The 18850-nt window shown below is 36.0% G+C and overlaps 1 protein-coding gene across 2 annotated transcripts in view; it reads right to left on the bottom strand.

Moving 5' to 3' along the window:
* Positions 1-18850, bottom strand: part of PREPL (prolyl endopeptidase like) — a 59235-nt gene that overhangs the window by 26293 nt on the left and 14092 nt on the right. For both annotated transcript variants that reach the window (XM_040623515.1, XM_008699819.2), the window contains 4 exons: positions 18313-18519; positions 16836-16971; positions 4807-5023; positions 4004-4189 (listed from right to left, as the gene is read on the bottom strand). In XM_040623515.1, the coding sequence (XP_040479449.1) occupies positions 4004-4189; positions 4807-5023; positions 16836-16971; positions 18313-18519 (746 nt within the window). The remainder of the gene's footprint in view (positions 1-4003; positions 4190-4806; positions 5024-16835; positions 16972-18312; positions 18520-18850) is intronic.

Genomic DNA, 18850 nt, shown 5'->3' with positions numbered 1-18850 from the left:
CACATCAGGAAGAGAAAGGATAAGAACCATATGACCATTTCAGTAGATGCAGAAAAACCATATGACAAAGTACAACATCCATTCATGATTAAAAAAAAAATAAAGTAGGTTTAGAGGGAACATACCTCAATATAATTGAGGTCATTTATGAAAAACTCACAGCTAATATCATTCTTAGTGGGGAAAATCTGAGAGCCTTTCCCCTAAGGTCAGAAACAAAACAAGTATGTCCACTTTCACCACTTTTATTCAACAGAGTTCTGGAAGTCCTAGCCACAGCAATCAGACAACAAAAAGAAAAGGCATCCAAATTGGTAAGGAAGAGGTAAAATTTTCACTGTTTGCAGATGACATGATACTATAAATAGAAAAGCTGAAAGACACCACCAAAAAACTACTAGAACTGATAAATGAATGCAGTAAAGTTGCAGGATACATCAATGAATAGAAATCTGTTGCATTTCTATGCACAGTAATGAAGAAATTAAGAAAACAATCCCAATTACAACTATACCAAAAATAAGATACCTAGAAATAAACCTAACCAAAGAGGCAAAAGACCTGTATTCTGAAAACTATAAAACACCAATGAAAGAAACTGAAGACGACACAAACAAATGGAAAGACATTTCATGCTCATGGACTGGAAGAAAAAACACTGTTGGAAGTGTCTGTACTACCCAGAGCAATCCACATATTTAATGCAATCCCTATCAAAATACCAACAGCATTTTTCACAGAACCAGAACAAACAATCCTAAAATTTATATGGAACCACGAATGACCCCAAACAGCCAAAGCAATCTTGAAAAGGAACAGCAAAGCTGGAGGCATCACAATTCCGGACTTCAAATTACATCACAAAGCTGTAGTGATCAAAACAGTATGGTGTCGGCAATAAAAACCAGACATACAGATCAACAGAACAGAACAGAACCCAGAAATAAACCCATAACTATATCGTCAATTAATCTTTGACAAAGCAGGAAAGAATATCCAATGGGAAAAAGATAGTCTCTTCACTTCAACAAATGGTGCTGGGAAAACTGGACAGCCACATGCAAAAGAAGGAAATTGGACCACTTTCTTATACCACATACAAACATAAACTCAAAATGGATTAAAGACCTAAATGTGAGACCTGAAACCATAAAAATTCTAGAAGAGAGCACAGGCAGTATCGGTTGTAGCAATATTATTCTTGATATGTCCCCTGAGGCAAAGGAAACAAAAGCAAAAATAAACTATTGGAACGACATCAAAATAAAAAGCTTCTGCACAGCAAAGGAAACAACAAAAGTAAAAGGCAACCTACAGAATGGAAGAAGATATTTGTAAATGACATATCCAATAAAGGGCTAATATCTAAAATATGGAAGTTATAGAACTCAACCTCCAAAAAACAATCCAATTAAAAAATGGGCAGAAGACATGAGCAGACATTTCTTAAAAAAGACATGGCCAACAGACATATGAAAGATGCTCATTTTCACTTATCAGGAAAATACAAATCAAAACTACAATGAGATATCGCCTCACGCCTGTAAGAATGGCTTGAATCAAAAACACAAGAAACAACAGGTGTTGGCAAGGATGTGGAGAAAAAGGAACCCTACCCTCTTGCACTGTTGATAGGAATGTAAACTGGTACAGCCACTGTGGAAGACAGTATGGAGGTTACTCAAAAAGTTAAAAACAGAACTACCCTACTATCTGGCAATCACACTACTGGGTATTTACCCAAAGAATACAAAAACACCAATTCAAAGGGATACATGCACTCCTATGTTTATCTCAGTATTTAGAATAGCCGAATTATGGAAACAGCCCAAGTGTCTATTGATAGATGAATGGATAAAGATGTGGTGTGTGTATATACATATATATATATATATATGTATACACACACAGACGCAGTAATATTATTCAGCCATAAAAAAGAATGAAATCTTGCCATTTACAATGACATGGATGGAGCTAGAGAGTATAAGTGAAATCAGAGAAAAACAAATACCATATGATTTCCCTCATATGTGGAATTTAAGAAAGAAAAGTGGCAAAGGGGGAAAAAAAGTGAAAGACAAAGCAAAAAAGAGACTCTTAACTATAGAGTACTAGCAATTTCCAGAGGGGAGGTGGGTTGGAGTGGTGGGTGAAATAGGTGATGGGGATTAAGGAGTGCCCTCATCCTGATGAGCACCAGGTGATTAAAATAAAAACTTGAAAAAAAAACCCCCAAAACCAAACCACCATGTTTGTTATAATGGCAGTTAAAACCACAGGAACTGAGGCATATCTTTAAACTAGGAATACTTAGAAAAAATGCAAAAGGTCACATTTAGTGGGAAGTCAAATTTTATTATAGTAAACTCTCATGACATTCCCAATTGTCTTGACAATTTTGCTGTAAGAAATGCATTGCTAGAAATTATACATTCTCTCTCATCCCTATTCATAGACTATAATAAGAATAGATGCTCTCCCAGTTTCCCAATTGAAGATGTAGGGTTTTGGCATCAATTAGCAAGTAAAAAGAAACTTTGAATCCAGTAGATGAACACTATAAGAAAATCACTAACTTTAAATCACCATTTTTACTTTAATGATACCTACATAGTCCTCTAAAATACAAGATGCTATATTTGATAATTTAATTTTAGGGAGTAGCTGGAAAATCTTGGTTGCTTTTGGAACCTCGGTATTTCTTACGTATACCATGATAACAACCTTGAAGCTAATTGCCCTGCCCTTATCTCTGCTTGCTTCAGTGGAGCCTAAGATGGCCACCAGATAACCTCATGAAGTATAACTCGACTCCTCAACTCATTTCTCTGCCCCAAACTTCAAAGGTTTCTCTCTTCATAATTTATGCATAAGTTTCTCACTTTGAAAGTCAAAGAACGTCAAGTCATAGCTTCATCCTACATACATTTATTCTGCTTCAATAAAACAGAATTATCAGCAGTTTCCTGAACATCTTCTGAACTTCTCCAGCTTAGAGCTTTGTTTGATGGACTTCCTCATCCTAAAATACCATTTACCTCCCTGTCAAAATCCTATCTATCCTCTTTGGTTTATCTCAAATTCTACCTCCCCTACGCAAGCTTTCCTAGGCCCTCTCTGCTTCTCTGGGCCCCACAGCATATTTTAAATTTTTGCTACCCGTAATATAAACCCATCATATATTTAATCTGTGTGTACAGAAGTTCAGTAAACATCCAGTGAATTTACTGGAATTGCATTGTAAGGACTGTGACAGTACTGCAATTAGGGAGGTGTAAGTGGTCAACTGGCTTAACAACTTTTTCCCTATTAAGTAAAATGGAGGCCTTTTCCCTTCCCTTCAGCACCTGTTATCTGACCTACATGTTAATTCTGCTTTAACCCTGGGCAATAACGTTGGCACTCCCCAATTTTAACAGGTTCACTTGTGGAGGCAAATCATCTTTCCTGGCAGCCACAGGCAGTACCTGCAAGCAAGTCAGCTTGCCAGGCAGATGTGCCACCATCACAGCTGTGCTGCAGTGGAGACCACTGCCACTCCCTCCCCTCAAACCCCGACAGGTAAGAGAACTGGCAAAGAGAAGATGGTGCAGACATAATGGCAGAAATACAGTGGGCACAGCTACTGTCCCTACTGGGGGTGTGGGATGGGAGCCGCAAGCAGTGGTTGGTTAGCCACTAGCTTGGCCTGAGCTATCAGCATACCTCAAGTTGTAGAGATGTATGATATACAGAGATATGCAGAAAGAGAAACATAATGACACTGACCTCTACTTCTTAAGTTCATGCTATAAGACAGTATTTTAAGTAAAACTTTATTAAAAGCAAGGGCCTTTAAGTAATTCCAAAATAAACCTCCTAAACATGAAAAACCCAGTATGCTACATTTCACTTACATTTCTTTTAAGAAAAAGTACATTGCTATTATTCAAAATTTGACTGTTAAACTAAACTGCATGGATTTTGATTAACGGTGTTGTTTTCTGAAAATTAAACATACCTTTAGAGACCGAACTGAATCATCAGCCAGACCAATCACATTCACGTAAAGTAGATTGCTGTGCTTCAGGAACAGAACGCAGTGGTCCTTAAACATGTCCAAGTCTACAACTTTGGTATTTCTCTTCATTGTGAAAAATAAATCCCAGTTCATGATAGCAGGGGTATCAGCTGCTGTTCTCATGAGCTGTGTAGAACAAAGTCAGAAGAGATCTAGGTAACAAAACATGATGACTCTAGCATCCAGAAAACTAGACCATATTAATCTTCACTGTTTTATGAAGAGCCAAGCAACAAACTCTGCATCAGGGCTGCAATGTGACCACCACCATGTGAATGAGCCCAGGCTAGCCTGCTATGTGGTGAGATAGCATGGCCTAGCGCTTACCTTACAGTAAACCGACGAATGTTGGAATGAAGCCATTTGAGAAACCTCTGGGGATGCACTGGGAAGCCTAGCTGGGACCAGCAAACTGCCTAACAGATGAATCCAAATTGCTAACTTATAAAATCATGAGTTTATAAAAGTTTCTTCTTTCAAATCATTAAGTTTGGCTTTGATAACTGATAAGATCAGGATAAAGTATGTTTCATTACTAACCCTTTTAGGCACAATTACAATATGTAGAGGCATTATAACTAAGGGAAGAGAAATGGGATTGGTAATGATTAAGAAGGTAGCATCAATTTCTACACATTACCAAAGTCTATAAAACAGTTAACTCTTAGAGCAAGAAATGTTGTTGATGGAAGTGTGATACTTTTTTAACAGCTCAAATGGGTACAAGGACAATTCAGGATTACCTTGAATTCTGTAGGCTCGCCAACATTAGTGAGAATGTATAATTCATCATCTCTGTGTTCAACGTAGTAAAGGACTCCATGTATTCGCTTCTGGATAAGTACTGGTGGGTCCCAAGGGCTTAGGCCATCTATCAACCACACTTCAGAAGTAGTCTTGTTCATAATATTTATGGTGAGGAAACGACTGTCTTTTGTAAGATAAAGGAAAACAAAATAGCTGCACGTGCACACAGAGACAGAAGAAAATCCAGTAAATTTCAAAGGCATGCTACCTTGAAGACACTATCTCACTGCCTGCTGTACATTTGCTGATTTATAATGCAGACAGAAAATAAAAACTCTTCAGTGAATACTGCTTGTAAACTTTAAAAACTGGCTATTATTTTTCTCCTTTCCCCTGCAAAGGTATTCAAAATCATTTTTTCTCTAACATTTTTATTATGAACATTTTTCAAACCTAGAGAAAAGCTGAAAATGTCAGGTGAATACCCATATACCCACCAATGAGATTCAATTATTACCAGCATTTTGCCATATTTCCTTAATCACATTATCGGCACATCTATCAATCCATCTTTTTCTGAATGCATTTTAATGTAAACTATAGACATCATCTAATTCTCAATCACATTAATAGATTATAGGACTCTTTGCTGGGAAGAGGAAATTAACTTCCTAGAGGAGATATGTAATTGTAGGGAAGGAGAGAGACACAGTTTACTTTGTTCTTCCTCTGCATGCATGTTGGCTTTTTCCCCCTCCCAGTTTTTACAACAAAACAAACAAAATAGAAATAACAAAAACAGAAATAGGAAGAAAAACCCTTGCAATCTCAACACATTAAAAAAATTAATAAAACTATTTCAATTTTTTTCTATTTTTCCTTCCCAAGTTTATCTGTATTTCATGCATTTGTTTTTAAATTAAAAAAAATTTTAACTTTTGAAGTACAGTTGATAATGTTCTGTAAGTTTAGGTATACAATATAGTGATTAGACAACTCTATACATTACTCAACGTTCATCACGTGTGCTTACCATTTGTTACCATACATTATTACAATATTATTGAGTATATTCCTTATGCTGTACTTTTCATATCCATGACTTATTTTACTCATGCATGTCTTTAAAGTGATATAAAATATAGATCCAATTTTATATTCTGCATTTGTGACTTCACAGTATCAGTATCTCCCCCCAAATTATGGTATTTATGATCATTATTTTTAATGGCTACCTAATATTCTATCAGGTTGCATTATCGTAATTCTTAAAACTCTAGATTTTAATGTTTTGTTGTAATAAAGAATGCAACAGAGAACATATTCATGAAGACAGTTCTTCCTCCCTGACCTTTACAGTTAATTCCCTAAGACAATTCTTAGGAATGGAAATACTAATTTAATGATATAGTATTTTTAATGACTCTTGATACATATAATCAAATAATATCCCAAGAGCCTTTTATCAATTCACCCTGACATACTGGATGGGTTTAAATGTTATGTTTACATATTTCCTTATTATAAAAGTAATCTATACTGAAAATACTGAAAAATACAGAGAAAGATGATAACCCTGGATCTCACTACAGAGATAAGCATGGCTAATATTTGGGTAAAATTCCTACTGTATTGGATATTACCAAGTTTATCAATTTCTTCTGTGATGTGTCTTTCTCCATTTTATTTATTTATTTATAAGATTTTATTTATTTAGTTGAGAGAGAGGGAGAGGTGTGCATGAGCAAGGGGAGGGGCAGAGGGAGAAGCAGACTCCCCACCGAGCAGGGAGCCAGATGCGGGGCTCGACCTGAGCTGAAGGCAGACACCCAACTGACTGAGCCACCCAGGTGCTCCTCTTTGTCCATTTTAAACTTGGGATGTAGTTTAAATTATGAATCTATAAACATCTCAACATAAATTCAGGATATTGTCCTTTTGCTGAAAATACTTTTCATTCTGGCATCTGGATTTTACTTGTTTATAATGGTTTCTGACTTAAAAGTTTAATATTTTAGGTAATCAAGAATACGGTCACACTCTTTGTAATTTCTTCAATTGATTTTATGCTTTGGGAATATTTCAATCAAGTTGAGTAAAGTACTTATATTGTCATCTAGGGTTTTTTGGATAGTTTTAATTTATCAATTGATTCTTTAAATCTTTTAGGAATGTATGCTGATATACAAAGTGATGAAAATTTTTTTAAAAGGGGGGAGGGGCAGAAAGAGAATCTTAAGTAGGCTCCACAACCAGCATGGAACCTGATGTGGGGCTTGATCTCACAACCCTGAGGTCATGACCTGAGCTGAAATCAAGAGTGAGACACCCAACTAACTGAGCCACCCAGGTGCCCCTGATAAAAATTATTTTTCTCCGAATAGTATATCCCACAGCATTAAAAAATAACAGCCACTCAGGAGCACCTGGACGGCTCAGGTAGTTAAGTGTCTGACTCTTCATTTCCACTCAGGTCATGACCTCAAGTTGCTGGGATCCAGCCCCACGTTGGGCTCTGCACTCAGCAGGGAGTCTGCTTTTCTCCCTCTCCTGTGACGCCTCCTCACACTTGTGCACCTGCATGTTCTCTCTCAAAAATAAATAAATCTTTAAAAAAATAATACCCGTTCATTTTTCATTAATCTGTGATGCCTCTTTCATCATATAAGTTTCAGAGAGTTATCTATTCTGGTCTCTATTACTTGTCTGTCAATTCGTATTAACTATTGTAGATTCATGTGTTTTAATACATGGTTATAGGACAAGTCCCTTACTCTAGTTTGCTCTTTATTTTCAAGACTATCTTTGCCATTTTCAACACTTTTTATCTATTTATTTTTCTTTGATGATGACACAGGTAATCAAAAGATAAATTACTTGGTTAATTACTTGGCAGATGTGTGGTTATAAGAATGTCAAAATACAACTGGCTTTACAGGACAAGTTTTCTTAGAAGACAAGTCTTGGTAACCACAAAGTATAAGCCTACAGAAGACATACAAAAGATAGAAGAGAATCAAACCACAGCACTATGGAAAATCATAAATTCACAAAGGAAGATAGCAAGAGAGGAAGAAAGGAACATGGGAACTACAAAATAGCTAGAAAACATTAATAAGATGGCATTAGTAAGTTCCTACCTACCAGTAATTACTCTAAAAGTAAATGGATTAAATTCCCAATCAAATGGCAGAGTGGCTAAACGGACAGACAACAAGACCCAACTATATGCTACCTCTAAGACACTTCAGCTTCAAGGACACACATAGGCTCAAGATGAGGGGATGTAAGAAGAAATTTCATGCAAGTGGAAACCAACAGAGAACAGGGGTAGCTATATGAATATAAGTGAAAATACATTTTAACTCAAAAGCTGTAATGGGAGATAAAGAAGGCCATTATATAATGATAAAGAGGTCACTTCATCAAGAGGACATAACAGTTGTAAATATACCAACATACCTTGGATATATGGGTAGGTTATAGAACCGTTGCTAAAAGCGAGTCAAATGAATTTTGTGGTTTCTTAGCGCCAATAAAAGTTATGCTTACACTATACTGTAAACTGTTAAGCATGCAACAGCATTATGTCTAAAAACACAATGTACATACCTTAATAAAAAATATTTATTGCTAAAAAATGCTTATCATTATCTTAACTTTCAGGGAGTGGTCATCACTGATCACAGATTGCCATAAACAAATAATAATGAAAAAGTCTGAAATACTGTGGTAACTACCAAAAAGTGACACAGACATGAAGTATGCAAGCGCTGTTGAAAAAATGGTGCCAACAGACTTGCTCAACGCAGGACTGCCACAGAAAATGCAGTTTGTGAAGCGCAATAAAACAAGGTATGCCTATATGCACTTGACATCAGAGCACCTAAATGGATTAAGCAAATACCAACAGGAAAAATAGACAATAACACAATAATAGTAGGGGACTTTAATACCCCACTTACAACAATGGAGAGATCATCCATGCAGAAAATCAGTAAGAAAATGTTGGACTTGGACTTGAACTACATATAGTTTAGACAAAGTGGATGTAACAGACATATACTGAATATTCAACAGCAGCTGAATATATTCTTCTCAAGCGCATAAGGAATATTCTCCAGGATAGATCATACGTTAGGTTACAAAACAAGTATTAGCAAATTAAAGAAGACTGAAACCATACCAAGTATCTTTTCCAACTACCTTAGTAATCAATTAAAGGAAAACTGGAAAATTCACAAATATATAGAAATTAAACAATATGCCACTAAAAATAGGTCAAAAATTGGGGCACCTGGATGGGCTCAGTTGTTAAGTGTCTGCCTTCAGCTCAGGGTGTGATCCCAGGGTCCTGGGATCGAGCCCCGCATCGGGCTCCCTGCTTTGCTGGGAGCCTGCTTCTTCCTCTCCCACTTCCCCTGCTTGTGTTCCCTCTCTCGCTGGCTGTCTCTCTCTCTCTCAAATAAATAAATAAAATCTTAAAAAAAAAAAAAGGTCAAAAATAAAAACAGAAATAAAAAATATCTTGACACAAATGAAAATAGAAATACAACATACCAAAACCTATGGGATATAGCAAAAGTACTTCTAAGAGGGAAGTTCACTGTGATAAACGCCTATATTAAGAAATATCTTGGGGTGCCTGGGTGGTGCAGTGGGTTAAGCCTCCGACTTTTGGTTTCAGCTCAGGTTGTGATCCCAGGATCGTGACACTAAGTCCTGCATTGGGCTCCAAGGTCAGCATGGAGTCTGCTTAAGTCCCTCTCTCCCTCTGCCCGTCTCCACCACACTCTTTGTCTCTCAAATACATAAATAAATCTTAAAAAAAAAAAAAGTATTTCAAATAGGGGCACCTGGCTGGCTTAGTTGGTAGAGTATGTGACTCTTGATCTCAGGGTAGTGAGTTCAAGCTCCACCTTGGGTGTGGAGCCTACTGAAAAAACAAAAAAACAAAAATCCTCAAATAAATGACCTAACATTATGCCTCAAGAAATCAGAAAATGAAAAAAATAAGCCCAACATTAGCAGAAAAAAGGAAACTGTAATAAAGATCAGAGCAGAAATAAAGAGACCAGAAAAACAACGAAAGATAACAAAACTAAGAGCTGCTTTTTGAAAAGATAAAACCGACAAACTGAGGACTCAAAATCAGAAAGAGGACATATTACAATTGATACTACAGAAATAAAAAGGAGTATAAGACTACCATGAACAATTATATACCAATGAGTTAAATAACCTAGAAAAAATGAATTCCTAGAAACATACAATCTACCAAGACTAAATCATGAAGAAACAGAAATTCTGAACAAACCAATAGAGTAAGGAGATTGAATTAGTAATAAAAAATTTCCCAGCAAGAGAAGCCTTGGACCAGAAGGACTCACTGGCGAAATCTACCAAACATTTAAAGAATTAGCGCCAATCCTTCTCAAACTCTTCCAAAAGAATCGAAGAGAACACTTTCAAACTCATTTTATCAGGCCAGTGTTATGTGGTACAAAAGCCAGATAAAGACACAAGAAAACTATCCAATATCCCTGGTGACTATAGATACAATAATACTCAACAAAATGCTAGCAAACCTAATTCAATAGCACACTGAAAAGATTATTCATCATGCTAAAGTAAGATTAATCCCTCAGATATAAAAATGGTTCAACATATGCAAACCAACACATAGATAAAAATCACATGATCTCAATAAATACAGAAAAAGCATTGGACAAAATTCAAAATCCATTCATGATACAAATTCTCTCAACAACCGGATATGGAACGAATATTACTCAACATTATAAAGGCCATATAGGACAAGTCCAGAGCTAACATCATATTCAAGGGTGGAAAGCTGAGAAATTTTCCTCTAAGATCAGTGACAACACAAGGATGACCACTCTTACTACTTCTAATCAACACAGTACTAGAAGTATTAGCCAGAACAATCAAGCAAGAAAAAGGAATAAAAAGCATCCAAATCAGAAAGGATTTGCAGGTGATATGATTTTATAGATAGAAAACCTTAAAGATTCTGCTATTGAACTAATAAATGAATTCAGTTCAAGATGTAAAATCGACATCCAGAAATCAGTGTTTTCATACACTAACAATGAAATATCTGAAAAAGAACACACAAAAACACCCCCCACTTAAAACAGCATCAAAAACAAATATTTAGTAATAAATTTAACCAAGGAGGGAAAAGATCTATACATTGAAAACTTCAGACTTTGATGAAAGAAAATAAAGAAGACACAAATAAATGGAAAGATATGCCATATTCATGATTTGGAAGAATGAGTATCATTAAAATGTCCACACTACCCAAAGCCATCTATACACTGAATGCAATCCCTATCAAAATTCCAATGGCATTTTTTAGAGAAATAGAAAAAACAATCCCAAAATTTGTGTAGAACCACAAGATCTCGAATAGCCAAAGCAACCCTGAGAAAGTAAAAGGCATCACACTTTCTGATCTCAAATTATATTACAAAGCTATAATAATTAGAACAGTATTGTACTGACATAAAAATAGACACTTGGGGGTGCCTGAGTGGCTCAGTCGCTTGAGCATCTGACTCTTGATTTTAGCTCAGGTCATGATCTCAGGGTTGTGAGACTGAGCCCCAAGTCAGGCTCCATGCTTGGTGGGGAGTCTGCTTGAGAGTCTCTCTTTTCTCTCCCAATGCCCCACCCCACCCACTGCTCATGCTCTCTCAAATCAATAAATCTTAAAAAAAAAAAAAAAGACACTTGGACCACTGGAACAGAACTGAGAGTACAGAAACAAACCCTTGAATATATGCTCAACTAATATTTGATAATGGAGCCAAGAATACTCAAAAGGGAACAGAAAATCTCTTCAATAAATTGTGTTGGGAAAACTGGATAATCACATGATACTGAAATTGCCATGCTAATAAAATTGGACCCCTATCTTAACGCTACTCACAAAAATTAACTTGAAATGGATTAAAGACTTTAAACATAAGACCTGAAAATATGAAACTCCTAGAGGAAAACATAGGGAAAAGGTTCCTTGACATAGACGTCTTGGCAATGATTTTTTTAATGACACCAGAAGCACAAACAAATAGATAAATAAGTGAAACTATATCAAACTAAAAAGTTTCTACATAGCAAAAGAAACAACAAAGTGAAAAAGCAACCTATGGAGTGGGATAAAGTATTTGCAAAGCATATATATATATTTGATAAAGGGTTAACATCTGAAATGTAAAAGGAATAACTCAAAAGCAAAAAAAACCCAGTGATTTAAAAATGGACAGAAGGCAGTGGCTAACTGAACATAATAAAAAAAATAATAAACATAACACTAAACATAAAATTTTTTTTTAGATGGGCAGAAGACCTGAATAGACATTTTTCCAAAGACATACAAATGGCCAACAGATACATGAAAAGATGCTCAACATCACTAATCATCAGGGAAATGCAAATCAAAATCACAGTATCACTTCATATATGTTAGAATTATCAAAAAGACAAGTGGTAAGTGGGGAACTGATATTAGTGAGGATGTAGAGAAAAGGAAACCCTTGTGTACTGTTGGTGAGAATGTAAACTGAATTAGCTATTATGGACAAAAAAAGGAAGGTTCCCCCAAAAATTAAAAAACGAGAGGTACCTGGGTGGCTCAGTTGGTTAGGCACTGAGTCTTGGTTTCGGCTCAGGTCATGATCTCAGGGTCATGGGATCGAGTCCTGTGTTGGGCTCTATGTTCAGCGGGAGTCTGCTTGACATTCTCTACCTCTCCCCCCTTCTCTGCCCCTCATCCCACTCACATGCGGACTCTCTCTTAAGTAAGTAAAATCTTAAAAAAATTAAAAAAGGAGCTACCAAATGATTAAACCACCTCAATTTTTTTTTTTTAAAGATTCTATTTATTTATTTGACAGAGAGAGACAGCGAGAGAGGGAACACAAGCAAGGGGAGTGGGAGAGGGAGAAGCAGGCTTCCCACCAAGCAGAGAGCCTGATGTGGGGCTCGATCTCAGGGCCCTGGGATCATGACCTGAGCCAAAGGCAGACGCTTAATGGCTAAGCCACCCAGGTGCCCCCAACAACCTCACTTTTGGGTACTATCTAAAGGAAATGGAGTCTGGGTCACAAGAGTTATCTGCACTCCCACATTTACTGTAGTATTAACAATAGCCAAGATGTGGCAACAACCTAAGTGTTCATACACACATGTACGTATGCACATAGACACACTTTGGAGTATAGGGAAATCCTGCCATTTGCAACAACATGGATTGACCTTGAGGGCATTATGTTAATATGTCAGAAAAAGACAAATATTGTAAGACATCACTTATATATGGAATCTACAAAAGCCAAACTCACAGAAACAGAGTAGTAGAATGGTGGCCAGGAGCTGAGAACTAGGTGAAATGGGGAGATGATGGAGAAAGGCTACATGCCTTCAGTTATTTATTTATATGAAAAGAAGGGAGGAGGGGTGGGCCAAAGGGAGAGAGGGAGAGAGAATCTTAGGCAGTCTCCATGCCTAGTGCAGAGCCCAGTGTGGAGCCCAACCGTGACCTGACCGGAAATCAAGAGTTGGACACTTACCTGACTGAGCCACCCAGGTGCCCCCATATCTTTAGTTATATAAGATGAATAAGCTCTGGAGATCAGATGTCCAGCATGGTGACTATAGAGTTAGCAATACAGCATTACATACTCAAAAGTAGACAAGACAGTAGATGTTTAAATATTCCCTCCATACATAAAAAAAAAGTGGTAATTTGTGAGGTGACTGAGATATTAACTACCTCTCTTGTGTTATTTGTTTTATAATAGCTATAATGTATCAAATCACCACATACACCTTAAACTTGTTATGTATATTTATATCTCAATAAAGCTGAAAAAAAGTAAATCTTAAAAAAAAGACATGTGTGCATTAACAAAAAAAGTTATAGAATGATACAAAAGTATTTTCAATTCAAAAAGAGAGAGAAGACAAGGAATTTAAAGAACTAGGGCCAATCCATTTTCCCATTTCTATTGATATTTATTTTTAAACTTAAAATATATTTTGCCTCTGATTATGAAAATTATGCTTACTGTGAAAAATAAGTTCACATCATACTATTCATTTTTTTTTACCTAGCAAAATAATATATTTTTCAATGAGTTTTAATTTACGATTTAGTAGCAACATATACTTTTTTTTTTTTTTAGTACAGGTGATGCACAATGTTACATTAGTTTCAGGTGTACAACATAGTGATAAGTTTATAATATTATGCTATGCTTACCACAAGGCAACATGTACTTTAAATTCTGCTATATACTGCTAAGAATTCAATGGTTAAAAGGTCCTCACAGTCTTCACTGGACTAGGGTTTTAGCTTGAAAGAGAGAAACTGACCTAAGTGCACCATTTACTCAGTTAATAGGCTAGACGGACGGCAATAATACAGGCCTGGTACCCTATTTATCAGTAAAGACACAAAAGTAAAAGTGACTAAGTCTCTGCTCATAATCTAGCAGTTCTAGGTTGCCTTATGAATTTACAGGTGGGATCATGCTGTAATGCACAAAATCAATTTCAATTTCAATAAGCAAACACGTCTTTCTATTAATTACACTGGTTACAACTATTATGCCTGTATGGGTAGCAAACTCTAATTTTCCCATTCTGCAGTATTATACTGCAGGATATGCAAGTGATGAGTTTGACATCATTTGCAAGGATTTTTAATTTGTATAAATACATTTAAAGATAGGTATACTTGAAAGTATGAAAGAAACGTAGAAACATAAAATAAATTCAGAAAGAATTTTGGGATAGGCTGTTGATGGGTAGTAAGGAGGGCACGTATTGCATGGTGCACTGGGTGTTACACGCAACTAATGAATCAATAAAAAAAAAAAAAGGAAAGAAAGAGTTTTGGAATCAATATCTGAGCGTCATTATCCAAATTCTGAAGCATTACCTAGGTAAAGCATTACCAAGGATATAGAAACTGAACAAGAAATGGCTTGTCCAAGATCAAACAATCTGTAGAATAAGACTAGAACCATCTGCCACATAGAGGAAATGGGGCCATTCCAGGCTAATTCCATTTCTCACACAAGAATTTAGGTTCTACTACAAAGGAAGAGCAGTATCAAGTGCTGGAAGATGCAGGTGTCTGTCTTTTTCTCATCAACTGTATGATTTCATGTAAATCTTTAACTGTCTCTAGATTTCAAAAGACCAATTTCTAAAAGTTAAAGGTCTACCTCTAAAACTCCTTTTACCTTAAATTTCTAAGATGTCAAGTGTTTGGTGTAGCTTAATATATTCAAGGTTTTTAAGATTAGTGGAGAGGCATTTTTCTTGAACATGATTTTCAGAGGCATTCTATCAAAACAGAAAGCTACCCTTGAACAACCAAATTTACTCAAACACTGGAAACAAAGCAGATGAAGAACCTGGCTCATAAGGTTCTTTTTAGGCACATTTATGACAATACCTTTTTAAAAATCAGGTATCCAAAACTGGGCCACCAGAGGCAGGTAAATGGAAATTACATACTTTGGTGATTTTTACTTACGAGAACAGAAAACCAAACCCTGAGGATCAAAGCAAACACAGTAAGAAGCAGCTTTGTTTTAGAATTTCTTTGATGACCTTTACTCCATTTTCTCTTTAGGTATGCTGCTCTTCCCTTTTGGTCCTTCCTTCTGGATTTGGGGATTATAAAGTGTTAAGAATTTACAAACTAGTTTGTGTTGTAGATCAGGGCTCTGAATGTCAAATGAGGTTTAACCATAACTGGTTAGTTCCTTATGGAGCAGAAAAGCATGTACAAGCCAAATAGGTTCCACTTTATCTTAGAAATTAGGATGGTACCAATATAAGGCAAACAAGTATCTTATTCAACGGTACAGCTTACTGTGTTAATTTTGGGCTTCATTCACAAGACGGCTAATGGTTTGTGGTCATAAGTTACTGACAGAGCATAATAAATTACTAGCTTAAACTGTCATCTCCCCAAAAGGTATCCCTGATGAACGACACATAAAATAGAATCATATTAGTAAATAGTTCTAATAATTTCTCATAAAAAAAAATCATAATCAGAGGGGGGAAAAAGGTAATGACAGCATTACTAGACCAAAAATGTTAGTTCTATGGGCTGGAATAACTGAACTTCTCTAGACCTCAAATTCTCGATATAAACTGGGAGCTGTGTAAGATTTTCATTAAGATCCTTATCAGTTCTGAAATTTCGTGAAATGATGGGTTAATTTTCTTGTTTTGAGTATCAACTTCACTGATATGGATGTCATTATTTTTCTTGTAAAATCTGTTCAGACACTGTCCAAGCTATACTGTTAAGTGACATAAAAGGTGATAGGATCCTGGTGTTAAGGAAAAATTTGTTTCTCATAAATCATTTGGAAAAGTATATCTGCATAAGAGTCAAGGGATTTTGCCAGATAAACTTATTGTTATTTCCTCCCAAGTCTGCTAAGTGGTAATACGAGGCATAAGCCCTAGATTATAAGGAAGTAAAGAGAATTAGCTTTAGGGAGGAATTACCAAAATACTGGGGAGAACAAAATTTAAAGATCAGTGGACATCATGGCTCAAAGTAAAACAGTTTACAAGGCAGATAATCTATATGAAATGTGTAGTGAATTTTGTGCAACTGATACCATGGTATTCTAGTTATGGCTTATAAAGGATTTAAAAATGTAGTATGACAACCCTATTAAAAATTTAATTAACAACTCTTTTCATGTGTCACAGTCCCCAGAGAATGTTAGCAACTTAGTATTTGCAGTTTAATGGTGTATTTGTGTTCACGTGGAGCCTGAACATACCTAGATTCCAATTTTAAATCCAAACAACTAATAAAAGAATGATTATGCTCATCTTATCCTATTATTACACCTGGTTCTAGCTGAAATCAATATTTTATGTCAACCAAGAACAGTACTTTAGATAACTGGAGAAAAACTCTGGAGAAAAAAATTTAATTGCATTATTCTAGTACCTTGGGTCCTTTTCTGTGTAAAAACGTTCATTACGTTTGTTATCACCAAAAGTTGCTCGATACACATCATTACAGCGAAGGTTCCTTTGGAAAGTGTAGAATAAGACATCTTCCTCTTCTTCATCCTTTACCCATTCTGAAAGAAAATAATTGAAGAATTATACATTACATATTATTTACAGTTGGAAAAAAGGGCACAGCACATTCAAATTTTAAGTGCCACAAAAAAACCAGACTTGCAAGTTCATTCCTGGAAATGTAAAATTGAACACAGGTTTGACCGGAGCTAACCAATGTTATAAAGAAGTCAGAGAACTTTCTGCAGAATAAAATATTACCACATCAATTCCAAGGTTTCAAGTGGTTCTCGGTCTCAGGTTTCTAAATAAGAGCATAATGTTCAGTATCTCAGAGTCACATGCTTACAGGAGATGAGTTATGTTTACATCTATAATCTCTAACTTTCAGTCTAAAGAAACACTGGAACACATTCTCTCATGCCTATCTCTCTTCTGTCTGCCCTCAATCCACAGGATATCTCAAACTACCAAATATATTTTAATGCTGGAGTTTCCTTGATCTTACCAGAAGCTGTCAATGAAATTTTCACACAATCACATCATGACTGCCACCTGGCTGACAGTGACTGTAAGACATCACTGTATAATACACATCTTGATTTTAGAGAGGTTAAAATGTACAAAATGTATGTCTCAGGGGGTGCCTGGCTGGCTCAGTCGGTGAAGCATCCGACTCCTGATTTTGGCACAGGTCATAAGATTGAGCCCCATGTGGGGCTCCATCTTGGGCATGGAGCCTGCTTAAGATTCCCCTTCCTCTCTGCCCACCCCTCTCCCCAAAAGTAGGTCTCAGAATAAATTAGACTATAATTTCAACTTGCTGCAAAACGATTTACGGTTATTAAACAGGGAAAATTATGGCAGAAAATGAAAAGGGAGGATAAACTATGAATATATGTATCGCTCAATGATATAAGACAAAATTTAAAGCTGGTTCTCTTAGTCAAAATATCACAACTTCTATTGATGAATAAGTTAGTTCAACATGTTCCAAAGTCTGTTGGTAGTGACCATGAGCAATTTGCTCTAATAGCTTGACAAAACATGAAATTTTAAAAAAAATACCTAAATGTAAAGTTGAGTAACACATTAAGATACAACTTATATGCAAAAATGTATCCGAATGGTATATTTGCAAAGTATTACTGAGATATTGAAATACACTGTACAGCTTGGATTCTGACTGCAATACTTTAAAAAACATGAACATGAATTTGGATATACAATTAAAGGAAGGTCTCCTGAATAAAAGACACACAAGAAGCTGTGGAGTCCACAGGGATAAACAGATTAAGCATTCACCTTCTCATTCACATGGACAAGTAAAAATGCTTCAAAAGTAGGGACAATTCTCTTACAGGTGCCTTTTTAACACAGAAGACTGTTTGGTGGCTTACCAAAACTGGACACATTTGGGAAAGAGGCCTCCATTACAGGCTGATCACTGAGCTTCACAACTATACAGGTAGACGCTTCAGAATCTTCAGTTCTTATCTTAGCAGCTACATATTTTTCATCAGGAGCAACTCTGATACAATCAATGAAGGGTTGTTCTAACTTAAGTTCCTCCAAATTGAATAAAACTTCGTAATTATCATTATCTGCTGCATAAAGAAAAGTATGAAAGTGTTAACTCAAAGACATACTTAAAAAAAATCTTTAAACTGTATTTCAATGTTTTGAATTAGCATTCCCCTTCTATGAGAGGCTACATTCTGGCTTCCTTCAGCATTGATAGCAGCTTGATTTGCATAGAAACTGGTATTTCTTATTTAATATTAGCTTATGCCATTCAGTACTATTCTGTGCATCAGTCTATGTGATATTATTTGATAGATACAGTCTAGTATTTATAGACCATGGAGAAACTAGAGAGTTAACAGAATGTAAATGACACTGAATAATCTATGTAAAAGGCCCAGCATAGTACCTGGG

The sequence above is a fragment of the Ursus maritimus genome, unplaced genomic scaffold (genome assembly GCF_017311325.1).
Source record: "Ursus maritimus isolate PB19 unplaced genomic scaffold, ASM1731132v1 scaffold_6, whole genome shotgun sequence".
NCBI classification, from domain to species: domain Eukaryota; kingdom Metazoa; phylum Chordata; class Mammalia; order Carnivora; family Ursidae; genus Ursus; species Ursus maritimus.
The sequence above is the reverse complement of the archived record's forward strand: the minus strand, read 5'-3'. Positions and strand labels throughout refer to the sequence as shown.